General features: G+C 45.7%; 1 protein-coding gene across 14 annotated transcripts in view; it reads left to right on the top strand.

Annotated features, from left to right (window-relative positions):
• The window catches only part of NR5A2 (nuclear receptor subfamily 5 group A member 2), a 127,068-nt gene that overhangs the window by 73,763 nt on the left and 29,291 nt on the right, over nucleotides 1-24,014 (top strand). For 9 of the 14 annotated variants that reach the window (XM_081492003.1, XM_081492010.1, XM_081492000.1 and 6 more), the window contains 2 exons: nucleotides 2,478-2,597; nucleotides 8,682-8,829. In XM_081492003.1, coding sequence (XP_081348129.1) covers nucleotides 2,478-2,597; nucleotides 8,682-8,829 — 268 coding nt within the window. Of the gene's footprint in view, nucleotides 1-2,477; nucleotides 2,602-8,681; nucleotides 8,830-24,014 lie in introns of all 14 variants that reach the window. The other 5 variants (XM_081492004.1, XM_081492011.1, XM_081492002.1 and 2 more) reach the window with 1 other exon arrangement.

The following is a 24,014-nucleotide window of genomic DNA, read 5'->3' as shown; positions in this document are numbered from 1 at the left end:
ATCCTTGATTTAGTCTAAGTTCATTGCTGGCTTGACCACATTCACTGTTTCCTAGACTCATGGAAATAGTCGGTCCTAAGCTTATATCATTGGATAAGACCCTACTGCTGGGAAAGTTTGAAGGCAGGAGGAGAAGAGGGCGACAGAGATGGTTGGATGGCATCACCAACTCAATGGACATGAGTTTGAGCAAGCTCTGGGAGATAGTGAAGGACAGGGAAGCTTGGCGTGCTGCAGTCCATGTGATCGCAAAGAGTCGGACAAGACTTAGGGACTAAACAACAACAAGCTCGTATCACTGCTAGTGTATGAGTGAAAACTTCCTAAGAATCCCCAACCATCCAAATCTCATTGAATACTCACTTAAAAATGAGTTTGTTAATAGTGAGTTAAATTAACTTGAAAAAAAAAGATTGGTTTAGAAAATTCTAGCACTTTTTTCTTTTTTTTGAAATTGAGTATGATTGATTTACAGTATTGTGTTAGTTTCAGGTGTATAGCAAACTGATATAATTATATACATTGATATATATATATATACATATATTTCAGATTATTTTCCATTATAGGTTGTTAAAAGTATTGAATATTGTTCTCTGTGCTGTACAGTAAATCCTTGTTGCTTATTTATTCTATACGTGGTGATTTAGTCACTAAGTCGTGTCCGACTCTTGCGACTCCATGGACAGAGAAGCCAGGCAAGAATACTGGAGTGGGTTGCCATTTTCTTCTCCAGGGGGTCTTCCCAACCCAGGAATTGAACCCGGGTCTCCTGCATTGCAGGCAGATTCTTTACCAACTGAGCTATGAGGGGAACCCGTTCTCTATGTAGTCATGTGTAATATTAATCCCAAACTCCTCATTTATTCCTCCACCCCTCCCTTTCCTGTTTGGTAACCATACATCTGTTTTCCACATCTGTGAGTCTGGCACCTCTTGGTGTAATTTGGAGACACCCTAGAATTTCAGAGAGAGAAAGGAGTCATCTAGGTGGACCAGCTAATTAGGTCTCTGAGACCCTGTTTTCTCACCTGTAAATTGAAGAAAATGATGTCAGTTCTGTTAACTCCACAGGCAGGTTCTCTGAATTCAATAAACAATACACAAAACTCTTTAAAACTCTTTAGCTGTTACAAGACACCTAAATGTCAGGTGTTATCTATGTAAAAGCATGATGTATCAACATTCAGGCCCACCAAGATCTTTGGCTGGTTACGGTTGCAAAATGAAGAGAAGCTGTTACAAATAGTCCTGGAAATGGGTCCATATGCCTCCAAGTCTGACGGTGGATATGTGGCCTGTACCTGAATGGGTGTGTTGCTGGCACTGAAGAATGTGGTCCTCTGGGAGGGGGGTGGCATTCTGTGGATGCAACACTCACTGTGAGTCAGCCCTCTGCACTTTACGCCCCACTGCTGACGTGGGACGGAGGTACTGTTCTCGGCCCACGTTTCAGATGCCGAAACTGAAGTGGAGGTAGTTTGTGGGAGGATTGGCCAAATCTTAAAGCAAGTGCAGGTGAGCATCAAGACTGGGCGTGGTGATTGTTCCCATCAAAGTCTACACGATGTGAACTAGCTGAGGCGGATGACAACAGCCCTGGGCCTCTCAATTCAAAAGTCATTTGAACTGTCGTGCTGGTTGCTTTTCATATAAATCCTCGTGGTTTGGGGGCTTGCTAATGTGTGTGTGCTCAGTCACGCACTTGTGGCTGACTCTCTGCGACCCCAGGGCCTGGGGCCCACCAGGCTCCTCTGTCCGTGGGATTCTCCAGGCGAGAATCCTGGAGTGGGTTGCCATTCCCTTCTCCAGCAGACCTTCCCCACCCAGGGATCCAACCCACACTGCAGGCAGACTCTTCACTACTGAGCCAGCATCCATACACTAGTTCAGCTTGGGCTCAGTGTAGTCACCTCTAGATAGATATACAAGCCTGGGCTATTTGAGTCATTCTTCTCCTTCTTTTCTTTCGTATCTTTATTTTGGCTGTGCTGGGTCTTCATTGTGTGGTGTGCAGGCTTTCTCCCTGAGGCATATGGATCTTAGTTTCTGGTTCAGGGATGGAGCCCAACTTGCCTGCATTGGAAGGCGGAGTCTCAGCCACTGGACTGCCAGGGAAACCCCTAATCAGGCTCATTCTAGTGGGGTCCACTGAGGACCGTCTGGGCGCCTGTCCCTCCCACGAGCAAATGCTACTAGACCCACTAGTGACAAGTAGGCCCATCTGATGGAGTACCTTTCCCTAGCAGCTCATTGATGACAGATACTTTGCTTAAGTATTTCTCTGTGGCCTGAAATGTATTTGTCCAAATGCAAAGAATGACTTTCAGGAGGGAGGATGTGAATTCATCTGGTGATCATTGGTGGTTTTTCCTTGCTTATATGGTAGGTTCTCTTGTGTAAAAAAAAAAAAAAATCATGCAAAATGAAAAATACTGGTGAATTACAGAGTCTTTTTTTTTCCATTTCTTTTACAGGTAGATGACCAAATGAAGCTGCTTCAGAACTGCTGGAGTGAGCTCTTAATTCTCGACCACATTTACCGACAAGTGGTTCACGGAAAGGAGGGCTCCATCTTCCTGGTTACTGGGCAACAAGTGAGTGTAGACGCCAAAAGGAAAAAAGAAGTGTCTTTTTATTAAGCGTGTGCAGGATGGCAGGAATTCAACTAGGTCAGAAGCTCTTTTGCACTTTGAAAGGGATATATATTGGCTGCATATAATTTAGAGACGCTGACTTGGTGTGCCCTGTTCCCGCTCGGGTGGTTACAGTGAAACTTGTCCCAGACAGCCCACCCCTGCCGGCCTGCTGGGGTTGCAAGTGGTGCTTTGAAGGGTCAAAACAATTGCTGAGTCAGGATTAATGGTTGGTACCTTGGGTTTCTTACCCAAGCTTCTGCATGAATCTATCACACTTTTTTGTTAGCTATTAAAAAAAAAAAAACTTGGAAATGATGAAATCTTGGTATTTTGGAATCATGTTGGTGGAAAAGACTGATTCAGATATTGTATGTCAATCATCTAGATCTTTGGCCTAAAGGCAAGCAAGTGAGAAGGGAAGGCAGAGTTCATTTTCAAGAGTCAGTCGCTGGTTTTTTTTTCCCCTCTCCACCTTTATTTTTCTTTTTTTAAATTGGAGTATAACTTTTAAATTGGAGTATAACTGCTTTACACTCTTGCGTTAGTTTCTTCCATACAGGGAAGTGAATCGGCTGTGTCCACATATCCATCCCCTCCCTCGTAGGCCCCCCGCCACGGGATGGGCCCACGCCTCTCGGTCATCACGGCGCACCGCGCTGAGGCCCCTCGGCAGCAGCTTCCCACCAGCGATGCGTTTTGCACAGGCTGGTGTATGGGTGTCAGTCCTACCAGGTCAATTCGTCCCACTCTCCCCTAGCCAGTCATTATCGAAAAGGAAGATGGAAACAGGAAATTACCATGAGGTCCTACTCCTTTATGAATGGATATTTGTTTCGTCCACAAGTATTTATTGAGCATCCTGCAGGGTCCCTCAGTCACTATCCTGTGGCTTTGCTATATATTAGTGACCAAAACAGAAAAGTACTCCAACGATAATGGGGCTTAATGCTTCAGCAGGAGAAGCTGACAGTAATCAATAATCCTAATAAATGTGAGAAGTCAAAGTGCTATTGAATTTAAAAAAAAAAAGGAATCAGCGTCCATCCCTGGTGTGTTGCTGTGTGACCCATGGGTTGCAGTGGTAACGGGACGGGTTGGCTGAGCCTTATTCAGAAGGTGAGATTTGAACAAAGCCTTGAGGGAAGAAAGACACCTGGCCTTCTGGACGCCTGAGAGGAGAGAAAGTCTGCCTAGTGAACCTGATTCCAACTTTCCTGGGTTCTGGCATGGCCCTCCTGGTTCTTGGCCTCTGTTTTCTGTGATGGGTTATTAAAATGGATGTGAGGGATGTGGAGACCCGTTTAGTCCAGGAGGCTGTTCGAGGCATGGGTTGAAGGCTGCTGCAGGACTCAGGACTCGGGCACCGTCATCTTTTACATCCGACCATAAATGTTTATGTGCTTGAAAGCCCGGCAGTGCATATTTGAAAGTGAAAGGCTGTTTCCACATCATTTGCTGAATTATAGATAAATCACATGTTCCCAACCAAGTTAAAGGCAAGCAGTGTCTCAGAGTTTTTGCAGATCGGATCAGCCACCATCACTGCCTGGCCCCTGCTTCCTGCACCGCTCCTGAGAAAAAGGCTTTCTAGAATCAAGCCTCAGCGGGCTTGACTTCCCGATCTTTTGCATTTCCGTTGAGCGTTTCCAGCCTGTGACCCAGGTCTTTGGAAGAAGTGTACCCATTTTCAGAGCCTCATCATAGCCTGCCTCCCAACCCCCTCCCTCCCGGGCCCCACTGGGAGCTACATGAGAAGAACAAGACTCAGCCCACAAATTAATTTGATTTCGTCCTTCCGAGTTCCAGAAATCAAATGGGTTTGTGCCGTTCTTTCTCAGAGCACTTCCATCCCTGCTCTTAGAAATGCTCCTCATTTCACGTTTCATTTTGCGCTAAGTGCTGACCCTGGGTAAAGGCAATTACGATGTAAAAAGTAGAGAAAGTGTGCTTCTTCCATGTTCCAAACCAAGAACAGTCAAGGAGTGGATGGCGTCCCTCCTCTTTAGTATCAATTATTGCTACTTTGTGTTTTGCCATCACAAGGGAACTTCTTACTTAACCCAGAAGGTAGCTATTTTAATTCTATCTAAGACTGGCTTCTCTAAGGGGACATTAAATAACCTTTTTAAGCCAAAAGGAAAAAATGATTGTCAGTAACGTTAAGCATCGCCAAATCAATTCTATATATCAGTATTTAGCATCTTATCATATGATAAGAATTCATTTCTCTTCAGTATTTTTAAACCACATACGCACAAAATATATGGCTGAAAGTGCATATATAAAATAGCAACAGAGGATTTTGAAGTGGTACTGCTTTTAGTGTTTGCATATTGTTGCTAATGAACAGCCGCTGTAACATTTTCCTATGGGAAGGGCCTGCTGGCACCTTTTTCATTATCTTCTGTTATTGTGTATCGTATTAAAAAGACAGGCATCTTCCAGCATACAAGTCATCAAAAATTTCAGCTATCAGAACGGAAAGCAATTTAGCTAAAACTGTTGCTCCCTTCATGATGAGCGAAATTTATCCAAAGGGGACATCCAGTTATAGTATTTCTTCAATATCTCCCTTGAATTTAATGGCACAAAGATTCCGGGTAAGGGAGTAATAAATTAATTTTACTAAGTACATAAAAGACAAGGCCAGCTGCTCCTGCGGTGAGCGCAAACTCCACATTCGACAATGAAAATATAATTATGTTTGTAATAAAATGTAAAGAAGTTGCAGATCTGGGCGCTGTTTCAGGAATAAATCACTGCTCCTCCTTCAGAGCCGTGTGATTTGATAAATTATCCTTGAAGGAGAAGTTATCAGAGCCCCCCCCTTCATGAGCATGTTTGAGCTCTGGCATTAGCCTGTGTATAAATATATAGCGATAAAGTTGTCTGTGTGCCAGTTGATTTCCCGAGGTCCCCCTCAGTAGTTCAGAGTCCCGTGAACCCATTTCAGTTCCTTTCTCTTATAGTGTGTTACGTTTCCAAGTATGAAATTCTAACCGTTGAACTTATTTCATACCTGTTCCATCTATACACCTCGCAAGTTTTAACTTACCCATCTTTTTAAAAAATGAATTTAGAGTCCTTTCAGTTACAGGGTACCTCATCTGCAACTGTGAAGTTCTAGTTTTGTAACTTACTGCCTCGCTGTTAGAACCACACGTAGCGGAACTGAATTAACCCCTCTTAATACTAAACAAGAAGCACGTGCTCAGTCACTCAGCCATGCCTGAGTCTTCACAACCCTGTGGACTGCAGCCCACCAGCCTCCTCTGTCCACGGGATTTCTCAGACAAGAAGACTGGCGTGGGTCGCCGTTCCCTTGTCCAGTAGCAACGTATTCGTGCCTTATTTTAGCACCCTTTCCAGGTGTAGGGCCGACTAGTGATTTTTTTTTGATGTGTTATGTGCATTCTAAGCTATAGTGCTGGTGATTCCAAGTTTAAGTTGGCAATGTTGTCCCAGCTGTTCTCATTTCTTAGTGATGGTGGGAGAGGGCGGCCCCTTACTGTGATCCGGCTGGACCCGCACTGAGAGGAGGGCACGGACGGGCGGGCCTTCCCGCGCCTTCCAGGGGCCCCGCCTCTCAGCGCCTCGGCCCCGCCCACCCCTCCTGCCCCACCTCTGACCCTGGCTTCGGTTCCCTGTTCTACCCCGCTTTGTCCCTGTAGGATTTATATTCTTCTTATTAGGAGGAGTCGCTAGAACCTGTACAGTCCCCAAGGGATTTGGAGCTGAGCCACCCCTGTTAAGTAAGAAGAACGTCCTTGGAGTAGGAAGCTCTCCTGTCAGTGAAGGTTGGGGCATCCCTGGGCATGCCTGGCGGGTGACCCTGAGTGGTCTGTGGCATCCTTCCGCTGGTCCTCTCCGCCTCCGGCTCAGGCTTCAGGCCGCCTGGGTGCCGGCCCTTCCTTTCACACGGTCCGAGACAGAAGCCACAGGAGCACTTAGAACAGCTGATGTGTGAATTTAGGGGGAGATGCAGGCACCTGGCCCAGGCAGGAGGACGGTGTGGCGGGATGCGGGGGGCCTCCCGAGGACACGCGTGGACTGGGGCTTTTTCATGCGCAGTTGACTCTCTGTAAACCGACTGACACCTTTGGGGGGTCGTCTTTCCACTGACTCACAATTCTTCTCACTCTCGAAAAAAGGTTTCTGTGCACCCACTATTCTCTAGTTAAAGCTGAAACTTCAACTCATCATATTTACACAATAAAAAAAAAATCCATTCTGCCTTGTTTTTAATTGCAAATTCTCCTCGAGGGACTCGTTCTCCTGCTTAGGAGGCAGCCCTGTGCCTTCTCCTAGAGAAGCAAGTGCAGTCAATTATGGTAATGAAATGTCAATAAATATAAAAATTTAATACAGTCTGCTCCGGGTGAGAGGCAGATGAGGACTTGCCTCCCAGACAAATTTGCTGCTGCTGCAGATATTAAATGCACCTAAAAGAGTATCTGGTTGCCTGAGAGCTCGCCAGTGAAGAAAAGGATGGGGGCGCAGGTACCAACTGGGCTTTCCCACTATGCTGTCATTGCAGCAGCAAAACCGGTTCTGCCATTGACAGCCACCCCAACGTCTTAACTTACTATAGTGGGTCGAACTTTCCGTGTCCCTGTGAATAATCTGAGAGGGATGCATCTACTGTTTCTCTTTTTTTCTTTAATGGAGAAGAAAATAAGCCTGTTTTGTTTTCCAAATCAAGAAATTATTCTTCTCATAAATAAGATCGTTGTGTCTTTGGAGAGTGATGTATCAATAATCACATGAGGGTAGCTAGTTGTTGTAGCTTTTTAGGAAGCAGCAAAGTAGGGGACCGCAGGAGGAAATGGCAACCCCCCCCCCCCCAGTACTCGGTACTCTTGCCCGGAGAGTTCCACGGACAGAGCAGCCTGGGCGGCCCGTGGGGTCGCAGAGTCAGATACAACTGAGTCACCATCACTCGCTCAAACCAAAGGACAATCTAAATGTGATACCTTCATCATCTGCAAGCATCGGGTCTTGAACGATGGTTACTTTAAAATGAAGTCTCTTACTAATTTTATTAAATAACATTTTTGAAAAATAAATAATAAACACACCTCTGCCTTCACTTGCCTCATTAATTGACTTTGTATACACTTAGAATGAAGGCTGCCCAGGGGATGCGGTGGTAAAGAATCGCTTGCCAACGCAGGAGATACAGGAGGCGTAGTTTCAATTCCTGGGTCAGGAAGATCCCCTGGAGGAGGAAATGGCAACCCACTCCAGTATTCTTGCTTGGAGAATCCCATGGACAGAGGAGCCTGGCAGGCTGCAGTCCATGGGGTCTCACAGACTTGAATACCACTTAGCGACTGAGCATACATTTAGAATGCTCCTCTGGATTCACTTTTTATGGACAGTGTATTTTCCTTTAAACTTATTCATGAGTTAACAAGTTTCATCTTAGGCAATAATGTCACTTCACAATAGGAAAAAAGATAAAGATATCTATAGTACAATTGAGGTCTTCAAGACCTGCTTCCTGCAAAGCTCATCAAAATGATTAGATTGATCAGAAAGATTATGATACAATTTATCATAATAGACTGTGTCTTAAACTGTTTTCATGGGCAGAGTATCCTGTGTTACGAATCTGATTTTGCCTGCAGTGCTTAAAAGTCTCAAGGGGGGAAAAAATATACACACACACACACACACACACACGTATATATACGATGTGGTATGTGTGCTCAGTCACGTCCAACGCTTTGAGATCCCATGGACTCTTGGCCACCAGGCTCTTCTATCCATGGGATTCTCCAGGCAAGAATACTGGAGTGGGTGGCCATTTCCTCCTCTGGGGGATCTTCCCGACCCAGGAATTGAACCTGTGTTTCCCAAGTCTCCTGCATTGGCAGGCAGATTCTTTACCACTGGACCACCTGGGAAGCCCCATGTATGTGTATATATGTGTACGTATATGTACATATAAAGTCTAAATAAATAGTAAAGATATATATAGACTTGCCAGTTCTGCGTGTGCCTTTCTCTTCTGCTAATACGCTGCTGTCTGTGTTGCAGGTAGACTATTCCGTCATAGCCTCACAGGCGGGGACCACACTCAACAACCTCATGAGCCACGCACAGGAACTGGTGGCAAAGCTTCGCTCTCTCCAGTTTGATCAACGAGAGTTCGTGTGTCTGAAGTTCTTGGTGCTCTTTAGTTTAGGTAAGGAATCCTTTCCTCATCCAAGTGACTAAATGATCCCGACCTTTGAGTGCCTTAAAGTCCATCCATGTTTTTGTTTTTCCGAAAGAGAAGAACCTTTTCTAATCATGAAATCTTCCAGCTTGATCATGTTTTCCTGCGTGGTCCTGGCTGGGCTGCAGCCCTGTAGTGGGTGGACTGGGGCGTGGAGAAGGAGTTCTGACTGATGGGTGACCCTGAGAGAAAGCTGTGACCGAGGGTCAGGAAGGACACTTGGGGTCACATTTGGGCCACCTTATCTGCTCTTGGCCGTTTCTCTGTCCCTTTTGTTTCAGCTTGCAAGCTACTGCTGTTTTTGTTCTTATAAAATATGGAGAGTAATTAAAAACTTGATTCTTAAATCTCTATCAGGATTAACTAGAGTATGTTTATAACCAAATGCACACTATGCAAGCATAAAAGATGACGGTTGTCAAGGGGAAAGGATGCTTCTTTAGGAAAGCTTTGGAGAAGAAAGATAACTAAGCAAGACAGATTAGCTAAATCAAGGTTCCCAGTGAGTCAGCTGAGAAAAATCACCACTGCTTGGAATAAAAAAAGGATTAAGGAGATGGCTTTCTATTGACTTCAAAGGAACAGATTTTTCTGCCTGTCCCGTACTTGATTTCTGTATTTTGTTGGCTTAATAAAGCCAACCTAAATAAACTTTTTGCCAAGTGCATTTATTACTTATTGGCAGACAGCTGAGGGAGGCAACTTCCCTTGAATGAAAAAAATGCAGAAATCAGATTTGCCAACATATGTTTTTTCTTTAGTCTTCGGTTATAAGATAGTTGTGAATTCATATCCTAAGAAATAAAACAATAAAACATACTGCAAAGTAAAACAGATGTGTCTACACTCCAAATTTGGTACTTTCGTTTTAAAATTCTTCTTGACAGCACAGCACAACTGTTGCTAATAAAGGCATAGTTTGAAGTAATAGAACCAGAGTTAATTTTTCATATGTAGTCAACATTTAAAAGAAAAGGAACATTTTCATATTTTGGAAAATGTGATAAATATAGCAAAAAGAAATGTTACTGAAAATTTAAAAAGACAACAGAATTTCATAGATGTAGTGTTCAAAGGTTTACCATGCCAGCCCTGGGACCTGTGTGGTTTCTGTATTAACCACAAGAAATAGGAGAGTTCTATTCAACTACGTCGATGTCTTTTACCCAAGAGCATTTTTTTAAAAAATAGAGAGGAACATATAGCATAGGCCTGCTTGCTGTCATCTCACAAATTATTCTGCTTTATGGCAAGATCTTAGTCTTTTCAACTTGTGCATTTGATCAGTAATTAAATGAAAAATGTGGTAATGTGTGTGTAAGAAATCTTACAGCATCTCAGTGATAAAATATTTAAAGAGAGTCATCTCACTTCAATGGTATTTTAAATTAGTTGAAGAACTGCGTGACATTTGAAGATGCGGAGATTAACCATCAGCCATGTTTCGTTTTCATCACTTTTATCTTTCCTTCATCATTTTTCAAAATTATTATATTCTTGGCCAAATCCTATGGATGGGTGGTCGGGGGCGTGGGCCGGGGGCCCGGGGGAGGGGGCGGTTCTGAAGTGCTCGAAACCCGCGAACTTCACAGGTTATCTTCCCGCACAGTTGGGCCCTGTGTTTTCCAGAACCTCACTCACAGAGCACTCTGTTTTAATGAGTATGTTAACCGTTTCAGGATCCTGAGCATCAGGGAATACCTAGTTGAATGTCCCTTAAAACTATGCTTGTTTGTGGCTTAAGGGAGAAAGGGAAGCATGGCTTTCTGGTTAGATGTAAATCAAGTGTGGCCAAGAGTTCATTTTTAAAGAATCATGCATAGTTTCTGGCCGTAAAGTCCAAGTAGTTTCCAATCTCTGAATGGAAAACTTTAGTCCCCCTTAGAAACATTAAATAATCACTCTTTGGAAGGGATGTGGTAATTCACCTTTGGGCACTCACGCCAGCCCCCAAAGCCTGTTGTACCCAGGATGGGTGTGAAATCACGTCAGGGCCTCCCCCAGAAGCTGACCCTGTGCCCCTGAGTCTGAAACCAGTGGTGTTCCAATCCCAGGTTTATTCCTGTATTGCTGTGATCAATATCCCTTGAGATAGTCCTATCTCAAGGCTCCAGCCTTGAGCCTCTGGGATCCTGGAGATGGCTGAGGCTTCGTGTGGACTCACCTGAGGTCAGGGGCTGTGTGGACTGAAAGATGAAGCGGGGTTTCCAGGTGGATGTGGTGAGAGTAGGTGTGAGCCCTCGCAGGTCCAGCCTCCTAAGACACAAGATGCCGCACCGTGCAAAACACGGGAGGCAGGAGGGCAGGTGAACAGGGGACCATCGGGGGACTGGCAGGGGATGTGGCCGGAGAGGCAGGCGAGAGGCACTCCTCCAGTGCCGAGCACTTCCTGTCCCAGCCACGGGGATGCAGTGGCCACCAAACCTGGGGACCACAGTCTTCATCCTGCAGAAAGTCCGGATGCTTTCTAAAGGGTTGGAGGGGGTTAATCACTGAAGAGGATTTACCTTCCCTATGGGGACATGGAAAGTGGACTGGAAACTGTGTTCAGTGGATTTAGCATGCCTTGAAGACAGGAGTGAGATGGGTGTGGACGTGTCACGGGGCACAGACCTCAGGATGTGATGGGTGCAGAGGAGAGGTTGGGATGCATCTTAGGGTTCTGGGCTCCTCACTCAGAAGAGATTCTACAGGAGTGGCCCCTGACTGAGTTGAACCAGTGTGTTGGTCGCTCAGTCGTGTCCGACTCTTCGTGACCCCATCGACTGACCCCATGGAGCCCGCCAGGCTCCTCTGTCCATGGGATTCTCCAGGCAAGAATACTGGAGTGGGTTGCCATGCCCTCCTCCAGGGGATCTTCCCGACCCAGGGATCAAACCCCAGTCTCCTGCATTGCAGGCAGTTTCTTTGCCGTCTGAGCCACCAGGGAAGCAACTAGGCTTCTCCTAAAAGTTATCCTACACTGAAGCTGTGTCCTGATTTCATGAAAAGCTAATGGCGGAACTAAAGTAAAAGCTGCAGCTGACCAAAATTCTCCCAATCTGCTACCTAATTTTTTCCCCTTCAGATTGTGTCCATAAGCAGACATCAGTTGGTTAAGCTGGTTGAGAAAAAGAAAAAGTGAAAAAACGCCCTGTCTTCCAGGATATTTCTCTGTGTGTTATAGAATAGACTCCAGAGTCCAGGTCTTCGCTGTTTTTTTGTTTGTTTATTTGGTTTCTTAAAATCCTATTACTTTTTTATTTTTTCTTTTTCTCACCTAACTATGCTCAGTTGTGTCCAACTTTTGCAACCCCATGGACTATAGTCCCCCAGGCTCCTGTGTCCATGGGATTCTCCAGGCAAGAATACTGGGGTGGGTTTCCATTTCCTCCTCCAGGGCATCTTCTAGACCCAGGGATCAAACCCACATCTCCTGTGTCTCCTGCATTGTCAGGCAGATTCTTGACCACTGAGCCACCTGGGAACCCTTCTCACCTTACTATGAGATAACATAATTTGCATCCGTGGAGATAATTCTAAGTTGTCCAGTACAAACTGATAACCCAAGAGAGGCCAAAATAAAATGTTTGTTTCTTTATTGGCTCGTACTCCCACCTTTTAAACAGGAATCATGGTTGCTGATGCCGTTTGCTGTCACCCACCAGAACAGAGGTGACTCTCATAGAGGAAGAGGTAGGCGTGTGGAGTCATGATCCCAGTACTGTCTTTACCGTGTGGCTTCCAAGACCAGTAGACTGGTCCCATCCACTGCATCACCTGGAAACACGTGCAGAGCTGAGAAGGTCCCCTGGCCTTTACCTGCCGCTTCCTGGATAAGGCTGTTGCATGGTCCAGCCCAGCAGGGACATGAATGTGGTCTGAGAGCTCAGAGCAGTGTCCCAGCTGAGGGGTCACCCTGGCCGGGATCTTCTCGGCCTCGGGGCTCTGTGGCTGGACTTGCTGGACTCTGGTTCGATCCCAGGTTGCAGGAGAAAGGAGACACGTGTTGCCTCCTATTTTGCCTGGCGCGCGCCCTTGACCGTTGTGAGGCATTCTCTTGTCTGGTCAGTCAGTATTTCTGACAGCACTTTTTCATACTCAGCTGAGTGGAAGAGATTGTTTTTCTCTTTGAGACGATTTCCCCGACCTAAAAAGTAGATTGAGGTTAGAAGTTGTCCTTTATTTTTCTCTGTATCGCAGATTTCATTGCTTGGTACACAGCAGGGACTTAGGAAATGTCACTGATGAAGTAGACGCATCAGTAGAGTTACTCAGCTTTATTTTGTTTTTTTAGCAGCTACTTTTATTAATTTTTGTTTTATATTAGAATATAGTTGATTTACAATGCTATGTTAGTTTCAGGTATACAGAAACATGATTCAGTTTGACTTATTCAGTTTTAAACTCAAGGCAAAGCCTTTACCGAAATAGTTTGTGATCTGTAATAGGAGGTATTTCAGCCAGAAAGTTCTAAGTGCTTAGTTGATTCAGGCGTGTCTAACTATTTGCGACTCTGTGGACCATAGGCCGTCAGGTTCCTCTGTCCATGGGATTCTCCAGGCAGGACCACTGGAGTGGGTTGCCATGCCCTCCTCCAGGGAACCTTCCTGACCCAGGGATCGGACCCACATCTCATGTCTCCTGCGTTGGCAGCTGGGTTCTTTATCTATCCAAGCGCAGGTTAATTTTCAGAGACTAGTTTTTCCAAAGTACTCTCTAACAACTACCTCCTCAAAATTAAATTCTTTCTTTCTTTTTTCTTTAATCGAAGTATAGTTGATTTACAATGTTCCAGGTGTACCGCAGAGTGATTTAGTTATACCTATATGTGTGTATAACACTTTTTCAGATTCTTGTTCAATGTAGCTTATTACAGGATATTAACTATAGTTCCCTGTGCTGTGCAGTAGGTCCTTGTTGATTCTCTACTTTATACATAGTAGTGTGTGTGTGTTCACCTCCAACTCCTAATTTATCCCCTTTACCTCTCCCTTTGGTAACCATAAGTTTGTTTTCTATGTCTGTGAGTCTACTTCTGTTTTGTAAGTAAATTCATTTGTATCATTTTTTTCAGATTCCACATATTAGTGATATCATGGGCTTCCCTAGTGACTCAGACAGTAAAGAATCTGCCCGCAGTGCAGGAGACCCAGGTTCCATCCCCTGGAGAAGGGAACGGCTGCCCACTCCAGTGTTCTTGCCTGAAGAATCCCATGAACAGAGGAGCCTCACAGGTTACAGTCCATGGGATCTCAGAGAGTCAGACATGACTGAACAGCTAACACTAACTAACTATAAGTGATATCATACGCTATTTGTCTCTCTCTGTCTGACTTACTTCATGTAGTATGATGATCTCTAAGTCCATCCATGTTGCACAGTTACATTATTTTCTGTTACCAGTTTGCATTCTCCCAGTTTATGTGGGGAGCTATTTGTTTATAATCTCTTAGGGAAAGCTAAGTTGTAGTAACATTAGAAAGAATATCAGTGGCTAAAACCAGGTGGTTAATGCATATCTGTTCCAAGCAAGTAAACGCAAGACAGTAGGCCGTCAGCCCATGTTCACGGACAGTGGCTGAGGACGGCTGTCCGGTCCTCGGGGTGGACACCACAGTGGGTGGACACAGTTGTGTCTTGAGCCATCAGGGCAGCTCTTAGCTTCGCTCCGAGCGTCCAGGTGTTGGCTGGGGCGCCGCTCCCGCCGTCACACAGCGCAGGGAAGTCATCCTCACGAGGGCAGACGCCCCGGGGGACGACTCGACTGGGGGATCCCCGGCCTGACAGCCACCCGCGGCCTGTCCCCGGAGGAGGAGCGCCGAGTGAGCAGAGGGCGTTTCCTTCATCCCCTGGCTCGGCTCCTTCATCCCGCAGGCTCAGCACGACCCCTGCACCTCAGGGACGTCGAGCACAGTGTCTGAAACACAAATGACCCTCCAAGCAATTGCTGAGTGTCGGAGAACAAAACAGCATTAGTGTGGTCTGATCCACAGTCAGAAGCAGTTGGACAGTGGCTAGGTGGCGCCTTCAGGTCCGAAAGCCCTTGAAAAATTACAATTTGTTCATGTCAATATATGGGGAAAACCACTACAATGTTGTAGACTAATTAGCCCCCAACTAAAATAAATAAATATAAATAAATTTATTGGAAAAAAATTACAATTTGGAGTGAAAAGCGAGGTATTTCTAAGGCAGGACAGAGTGGTTTTCTCCTATCTGTGTGGCTGGCGTAAGCTCTGCAGTCTGACCCGACACGGGGGGCTGGCCGTTGTTCTTGGTGAGGTCAAGGCCGCCGAGCCCCTGGATTAACCAGCTCCCTGGCCCGTGAACAGGGACGGGTATCTGGTTTGCTCCAAGCTTACTCTTGAACATAGAGTAGGTTTTTAAGAAATATGTATTGCATGTTTCACAAATGAAAGAATGCTTTTCCATCCGACTTGCAGGTTAAACAGAAAGGGGTGAAACCTGGTGAGGGGAGGGATAAAATGGAATATTGGGGTTGACATATACACAGTACTGTATGTAAAATAGATGTAAAATAGATCTTAAAAAGAGAAGATACATGTATAACTGGACTTTCCAGGAGGCTCAGTGGTAAAGATCCACCTGCAATGCAGAAGACTGAGGTTCGATCCCTGGATTAGGAATATCCCCTGAAGGAGGAAGTGGCAACTCACTCCAGGATTCTTGCCTAGAGAATCCCGTGGACAGAGGAGCCTGGTGGGCTACTGTCCGTGGGGTCACAAGAGTCGGACAGGACCTGGAGACTATAAACAGCAGCAGCAGCATATGTGTAACTGGTTCACTGTGTTGTGCACCTGAAATTAACAACATTATAAATCAATTACACTCCAATAAAAATAAAAAATATATATATTATAAAAAATTTTTTAAGTAATAGAAACTGAAAAAAATTAGTTTTAAACAATGTACAAAGTTTCAAGGCAGGAGGCTAGAAAATAGATCCTCTGGATACAGATTAAAGAATTTGACATCTTTTTATTTTAGAAATTAAGGATATGAGTCTTCGCATTGTGAGGGGAGTTCTTATGAAAGTAGAGACTAAACAGAATCTTCTCCTTTGGGAATAACATAAATAATGACATTCAGTACTGAGGATCAGTGTTCAGGTTCTGTTGAATCTGCGGCACTAAGAGGCTCGTGTCAAAGTGAGCCATCGGAGGAGGGGCAGGAAGGCGTTGCTCCTCTAGTGTTAACAGTAAAGGACCTTCAGGGCTTCCCTGGTGGTCCAGTGGCTAGGAATCCACCTTCCAACGCTGGGGACCTGGCTTTGACCCCTGCTTGGGGAACCAAGATCCCACATGCCGCAGGGCAGCTAAGCCCGAGTGCTACAACTGGAGAAGCTTGCGTGTTGCAACAGAGACTCAGCAAAATTTTAAAAAACATTTTTAAATACCTTCAAATGGGTAAACGTCTTACTATCTCCCTTTCATTTCATATTTTAAAAAAGAAGACCAGGTAGTTTTTCGGCTCAGAGCCACACCTGGAACTAACAATCCCAAAGTCCAGTCTGTTTTTCCTCTGCTACAGCAGACTGTCCTCTTCAGGGACCTATGAGCTCATCAGTCAGTGTGTTTTAAATGCTTTCTACATCCTAAGGCACCATCTCTACAGACAGAATGATGTAGGGAATCAGGAGTGTCCTCTGAAGAATATGGACCAGAAAGAAGACCAGACTCTTGGGTAAAAGCAGGGAACTGCTTTACATGAATTTCCCATTTTTATTGACTATACTAAGGAATTGCAAAGCTTTTCACTTCCCTTGGTTTCTAAATGTGAGTGTGTGTGAGAGAAAGAGAGAGAGATCGTATGTCTGTGCGCTCTGGGTCCAGGATTTCAGCGAGCTGTGGAGAGCGTTTGTGTTGTAGCCTTGGCACCTCCCTCTCAGAGAATCCCTCTTGTGGTTTGTTGTTGCCTCAGGTTTGTCATTTTTTTTGATCACGAACCACACCTAGGAAAGCTGCATGATCCCAAGCTTTCAGTACTTGTGTGTCTGCTTTATATCCAGGTGGACTCTGTGATGTTCAAAGGAGATGGTTAGCCAAAGTAACTTGATGGTCATCGTCCTCTTCCCCTTCGGTCATCAGCATTAAACACTCTAAACAGAAAAAGAGGAGTCTAGGAGGTTCAGAACGTGAAGCTCCTTGGTGGGGAGGGGCGAATTAGGACATTCTATCTTCTGCTTTGCTAAAGGGTCCGCCCTGACTCTTGCAATGTGACGTTGATTTTGTTAATAGTAAATAAAATCGCGCTACGTTTTCTAGCTTGAGAATGTGGATGGTGAGTTCAGTCTTTTGGGTTAAAGAGACGTAGTTTTGGTCACTGGTTTTCCCAAAAGGCTTATTTTTTGATAGGATGGGTTTTGTTTTGTTTTGTTTCTGCCTGGGGCTTTTAAAAAAGGATTTATTCTTGTTTCCTTCCCCTGCACACACCGTTTCTCCTCCTGGCTTTCAGTGCCAGAACCTGGCCAAGATGCACGGTCAGTGCTCCCCAGGGAGCAGGTGGCAAAGAAAAACGCCAGGAGGGCGACGAGCCCCGCGCAGTCAGAGCCTCTGTGCAGAGCTCAGGAAGCTGTCACCGAAGGGAACTTGCGTCACTGTCGGGACCAGACTGTTCCTCTGTGTAGATTTCATTTGAAATGAGGGCTTTCTAATGGGCGGGGAAGCGCAGAGCAACTGTTGCTCTCAGATCCCAGTTAACCAGAGGCCACAGGACTTGCGGGAATAGTCAACGTTGCGCCCTGAAGTGCTGCACGGAAAAGGCCCGCATGTTCCTGGCCTGGCGACCGTAGCAGGTCAGTCCTGGCCTCCCTAACTGAGGCCGCTGCTCCTTCACTCTGTCGCTGCTGGATGGGAAGGACCACCTGAAAGCCATTGCCAAGGGTGGCGTGTGCCCTCTTGTAATAAGAGAAGACCTCACCCCCCTGCACGCCCACCTCCTCCCCTGTACAGGGTGTGAGCTGGTTGCTAAACTGCATTCCTTTCACCAGTCCCAGTCCAGAGGTCATCGAGGCAGCAGCATTCAGTCCCGCCTTCTGGGGAGGAGACAGTTTTGCAGGATCCGGAGATGACTGGCGAGTTATGGGACGTCGGGTTGTTCTGGCCTGGGCTGTGCCCCCGATGCCCTGCTGACCCTCAGCTGGGCAGCCTTGGCAGGGGGTGCACATATGGACACAGCAGAGGCCCCTTGCTCTGCCCCCCCTGACTTCTAGATGAATCTGGAAATAGCGACAGCCACCTTTCGAGGAGGGGACGCCAGGAGAGGAGCTGCAGAAGAAAGAGCTTATTTTGCCCACGTCTCCAGCAGGGGCCCAGCAGCTTGCTGGGTTTGAGGGGTTTTGCCTTTGGAGTGTGTGCCCCTGTTGAGTTGGAAGGGGCAGTGGAGGGCGGATAAGAGCACAGTTCTAAGCAAAGCTGCAGGAACCAAGGGAAACATAAAATCCCCTTTGCTTTGCTTTTGTGCAACATTAATCCACAAAAGTGGATTCTGTACCCAGCAAATTGATGACAGTGGTTCAACGCTGTGTTTGCAGCGCCTGAAACAAAATGAACTGTGCTCTCTGTCAATCAGACCACGACACAGGAGCGTAGGGTCAACTGCGGAGCAAACCCACGGCCGACCCGGGACGTGTTGCTGAGCTCAGCTCACAGCCTCGGTCCAGAAGTGCCAGGAGAGATTGCCAGGCTGGAACACAAGCAGACGTTCGTACGTGTGCATCCCCCTGTGTGTCTAATATTCATTCAGTTCTGAAAACAGGCACAGCTGTCTGCATGTCACAGAACTACTTACAAAGTATCTGCACAAAACATACAACAGCAAACACCAGTGTTCCCGCGATGTGGTCATTGGTTTTCCTGAAGCTGGTTTCAATATTTGCTTTGTTGTAGCCTTTCAAACCCCCACCTGTGTGCTCGAGTGTGCACACACACACACAGACACGCACACACACATACACACACACACACCCGTCTCTGACTGGTGGATATATTCCCTTCACATCGGTCCCCAAGTGCATTGGTTAAATTGTTCCTCGTGAAACATAAGGAAAAGCGGGCTCCCGGCTTCTCCCTACAATTAGCATTCAGTCTCGGTTTTTCCCTTTTCGTATATGATATTCTAATTTAGAAAAACACTCACCAGACACTTTCCAGATCTCCATAGTAATGCCTGGCTGATGGAGATGCAGCGGAAGGTAATGCTGGCAAATAAGCATTTCCTAAAATTTATGTAATCATTTGAAATTCAGAAAGGATTGATTAGCATTCAGGAGATGCCCCTGCTCAATATTTACACCATAGAGATTTGGCAGGAGCAAATAATGGCACATAAAGTTGATGCTTGTCTTAATTAAATGCGGTATAATAGGTGTTGTGTGGATTTTTTTTTTCTTTCAGTGAGCAAAGCAGTTTAGCAATGAGTAGATATAATTCATTTTGGAGTTCTAAGTTTGAGCTGAATCGATACGAATTTACAGCCGTGGAAGAAGTGATTATCATTTGTTATCTGCTGGCGCAAGAATATAATTGCCTGAATAGCATTTATTTAGGCATATTTCTGAATAGCCTATGCCTAAAAATATTTATCATTTTTTAGTTGTTCACACTAATATTGTCATTTTGCTAACTACTGCCATTTAGCGAGATGATTTTTTAGAGTTCGGTTGGCCTGGCAAACTGGGAGCAACCAGGGAGGGAAGTGGAGGCGGGCGCGGGGTGTTCTGCCCAGGTTTCTCTTGCCTTGGTCCTGCCAGCTGCCCTGTGAAGACCCCAGAACCAGTGTCTTAGTCTTGGCTCAGAAGAGGTGAGTTGGTTAATGTGGCCAGTTCAGGTCCTGCACACTGGTTAACTCCAGACCCCTCAGGCCTCAGGAGCTTTCTAGAATGGAGCCAGTCTGTCACTCATGGCTGAAACATTCATAAACCTTTTTCCTATTGACTGATAAAATCCAGTCTTGAGTTCTGAGTACGTTTGGTTTTTGTTGTTGTTCAGTTGCTAAGTTGTGCTCAATTCTTTGCAACCCCATGGACTGCAGCACGCCGGGCTTCCCTGTCCTTCGCTATCTCCCTGAGCTTGCTCAAACTCATGTCCATCGAGTCGGTGATGCCATCCAACCATCTCATCCTCACCCCCATCTCCTCCTGCCTTCAATCTTTCCCAGCATCAGGGTCTTTTCCAGTGAGTCAGCTCTTCACATCAGGTGGTCAAAGTTTGGAGTTTCAGCTTCAACAGCAGTGCTTCCAGTGAACATTCAGGACTGATTTCCTTTAGGATGGACTGGTTTGCTTTAGGATATTTGGTTAAGACAGAGCAATTCAAGCCAGGAACCAAGAGGAAATGTAAAAGATAAACGCCCTTCATCGTTTTGAAGCATTAAATGGCAAAACACACTGAGTGCCTGCTACGTGTGAAGCCGTTGCATTGGGCAGTGTGTGAGCTGACAGTACACAGTCTTTCCAAAGAGGAAGCTTCCCGTCGGACACAGAGCTTAGCTTGGCCCCGGGGCCGCCGTTCCAGAAAAGGCCTTCCCTGGGCCACACACCCTGATGCCCTGATTCCCTCCCTCCGTCCTTCCTTCCTCGGGACCGCGGCTCACCAGTCCCGCGGTGCCAGTGAGAGGCCTCTGTCAGCCCTCACAGGGCGTGAGTCTGACCGCCAGCAGAGGCAGGAGGAGCGCAAAGCTGGGCGTGGGGTCCGACGGAACCTCTGGAGGGGACCCTGCCCCGCACCCGGAGCTGCCTGGATTTTTGGCAGAAACTTTGGGCCTGCCCCCCAAAAAGACACTGAATCCTAGAATTTTACATAGAAAAGACCCTGCACTGAGTCCAAGGCCAAGTCCAGGCACTTCTCCCTGGATGGGGAGGTGGAGCGGGTCAGCTCAGGTGACTCGTGCCCGGTCCCGCGGGGTCAGAGTCTGACGGTTAGACTCCACACACAGGCCCGGATTGCAGCAAAGGCTGCGTTACTGCTTTTGCACGATTTCAAAGGTAGACGGAGCTATTTCTTGAGTATCTTTCTTAATGAAATCTAAAACTGTCATCATTCTGATTCATAAAAGTAATTTTCCAGGAAAGGAAGGCGTGCTCATTGCCTTTTATTACACTCCTGGTGGCTCAGACGATAAAGAGGCTGCCTGTACTACGGAAGACCCAAGTTGATCCCTGGGTCGGGTCGGGAAGATCCCCTGGAGAAAAAAATGTCAACCCACTCCAGTATCCTTGCCTGGAGAATCTCATGGACAGAGGAGCTGGCAGGTTACAGTCCATAGGGTTGCAAAGAGTCGGACGCGACTGAGCAACTTCAGTTTCACTTTCTCCTTCTAATACCTGCAATCATCATGCAGAACATTGTTTATTTAGAAAGTACTCTTTATATATAACATAACATTACAAGTGGTTCAGAAACTGTGGCTGACATGCCCAAGGCCACACAGCTCGGAGTCTGAGAGTCTGTGACCCAAGCCTGGTTCTCTAATCCCAGACCTGTGGTCATCCGTCTACACCCACGGGGAAGGTAGTCTTAGGTTCTGGGTCTAAAGTAGGAAAGGAGAGAAGAGGGAGGGGTTTGTAACCAGTTGCTTACTACCCAGGTAGGAAAGGCTGCAAGCTTGAATCCACATTCTTGGGCAACTTAGCTCTCCTGTTTCCCCATCTGTAAAATCGAAATAATAATGGTCTCCTAAAAGCGCTGTTGTGAGGGCTAAATGCAATCGTTATTATGAAGAATTTAGCACGGCACCTGGCCCAGGGTACCGGTAAGGTACCAATAATTATTAATATTATTTAAAGCATCTCTGTTTACATCAGCAGAAGTCATATAAGTGAAGGTCCCTTATTGGGATATGCCTCTTTCCAAAATGTCATCTCTGGTGAACAGATTATATGGAAAAGATCTTCCTCATGGCAGCAGAAACTACTCTATTAATTCAGCACCAGGACATAGTTTGAAATCTTCCATCTACTAACCCATGGTGCCGTGATTACCTTGGATATTTTGAAATGTGTCAGAGGAAGCAAATTCAAGCCACTTCCCTTCACTCCGTGTACCACAAATCTCCAAATTCCACCAAAGGCACACGGAATAAGCAATCGGTCCTCTTTCTAAGCTGCTGGGGCCCCAGTCATGATGTTCCAACCACGTGGAGTAGCTGGGTCAACACCTGCTCTCTATGAAAATGTTCATTCCAGGAGATTCAACATTTCCCTCCAGTTGTCTAGGATTATCCATGCTCTGTAGTTAACTTTACCTAAAAAGCTTGTGAGTTCTACTTTCAGACATATTAATACTTGGTCTCTAATGGCTCTGTAGAAATCACAGCTTCCAATATACGAAATGGAAGATTTCACTTAGAGAAAGAAAGCAATTTCTTTTGGAACAAAAATCCTGGGTAACCTTTTCCCTCCAAGGGAGTTGTTGGAATTCAAGAACTAAAACCTTTCAGAGAAGTTATCTTTGTTCTTTTGTGAACACATTTTAAAATAAGAGGATGCTTTATTAATAACCATTCTTAATAGTGATTCTGAGATGGTTAGGGACAGGGAGGCCTGGTGTGCTGTAGTCCATGGGGTTGTAAAGAGTTGGACACAACTGGGTGACTGAACAACAACGATAATCTTAACAGATTCTCCCCCCCTCTTTATATTTTTGGCTTCTAACTCAAGGGGCTCAATGGAATAGGAAAAATGAAGCCATGAACTAGTGCATGTTTTAAAATATTTTCGGTTCAGAGTCCTGGGTTCTAGAAGCAGGTTGGGGTGGGGAGACAGTTTGGGAAGCCCAGGCTGATGTTGGCAGCCTCCCGCGTGGTGTGACTCTCCCTGGGGCTTCCTCAGCCTCCGGTGTACAAACAGACACCAGGGTCTGCCTCACGGCTGTGTGCGGTCACCCTTCGCGGCTCAGGTCAAGATAACTGACTCCAAGGAGTCTTCCTTGTCTCACAGATGGGCTCATGCTTCCTCCTCTGGATTCCTGTTGCTTCTTTCACAAATCTCCACCAACCACAGTATTTCATCATCGAATTGTACATCCGCGAGCATCTCCAGGTCTGTTTTTCATTCTGCATTCCTGGTGCTTAGCTCCGTGCCTGGAAAATCGTTCATATTGAAACCAGTACTTGCCTAGCAAGTGTGCTCAGTGCTTAAGCGTGTAAATCATAAGGCTCTCTACCAATGCTTATCATTTAGGATAATGAGGACCCGTTCTAAGTGGACCAGTCAGGAATCTGGAGGATGTCTGATCTTCTACATCTTTCTCGCAACAAGAATGGATTACCCACCAGACCTACTTCTTGGCTAGAAAGTCCCCTCCCCAACATCCTGCTCAGGACTGCCACGTTGGGTTTCACCCAGGGCTGCTTTCTACTGACCCGATTTAGGAAGAGGGTGGCAGATTTTGTCAATGCAAAGCAGTCAACAGTCAAAAGTACTGTTGACATTTCAGGACACTTAGCTTTCACACTGATTAGCTGATTCTGTGTAGATTTTCTTTTTAATGCGAAGACGCATCTGGTGTCCAAATTTCTACCTTCCAGGTCTTTATTATGAACAGAATCTTATGATTTATCAGATATGCTAAGCTTGGGTCCTCAACAGATTCTCCCTTTCCTACTATGGTTAGTTTCAAACTCAGAGGACTGGGCTTAGTGGAGCAGGAGAACAGGAAGTAGAGAGGACAAGACGAATGTGTGCGTTTTAAAGTATTTTAAGAATTATCAAAATTAAAGTTTTTATCATAAAAGTCTTTAGTACATTCCTGATACTCATAGTATGGAGTTTTAGTAATTATCTATTTCTTTTAAAATTAAAAATAAAAAATTACTGTCATTATTGCTTGCTGCAAAAAAAATTATGGGGCAAATTGCATAGCCACATGTTCTGGCATTTGTCCAGAACAACCCATATCAAAAAGGATCTGGCCCACGAATGCTGTATCAGTATCGTTTCTTATTATAACTTTAAGGAACTTCCTCTCTCAAAGAGGTAGCTGCAGAATCTCACTCGGAGCTTACAAAAGAACAGAGGCTTTTAGGGTTAAAAAGCGTCTTCATTTACCCTCTTCGCTCCATGTTTTCTAGATTCTCACTTTGATTCTTGTGGCTCTGGAATCCTTCCTAAATCCAGAGCCTGGGTCATCATTTTCACTGATCCATAGACT

Source organism: Giraffa tippelskirchi, chromosome 5 (genome assembly GCF_054371585.1).
Source record: "Giraffa tippelskirchi isolate mGirTip1 chromosome 5, T2T-mGirTip1v1.2.pri, whole genome shotgun sequence".
Classification (NCBI taxonomy): Eukaryota; Metazoa; Chordata; class Mammalia; order Artiodactyla; family Giraffidae; genus Giraffa; species Giraffa tippelskirchi.
The sequence above is the reverse complement of the archived record's forward strand: the minus strand, read 5'-3'. Positions and strand labels throughout refer to the sequence as shown.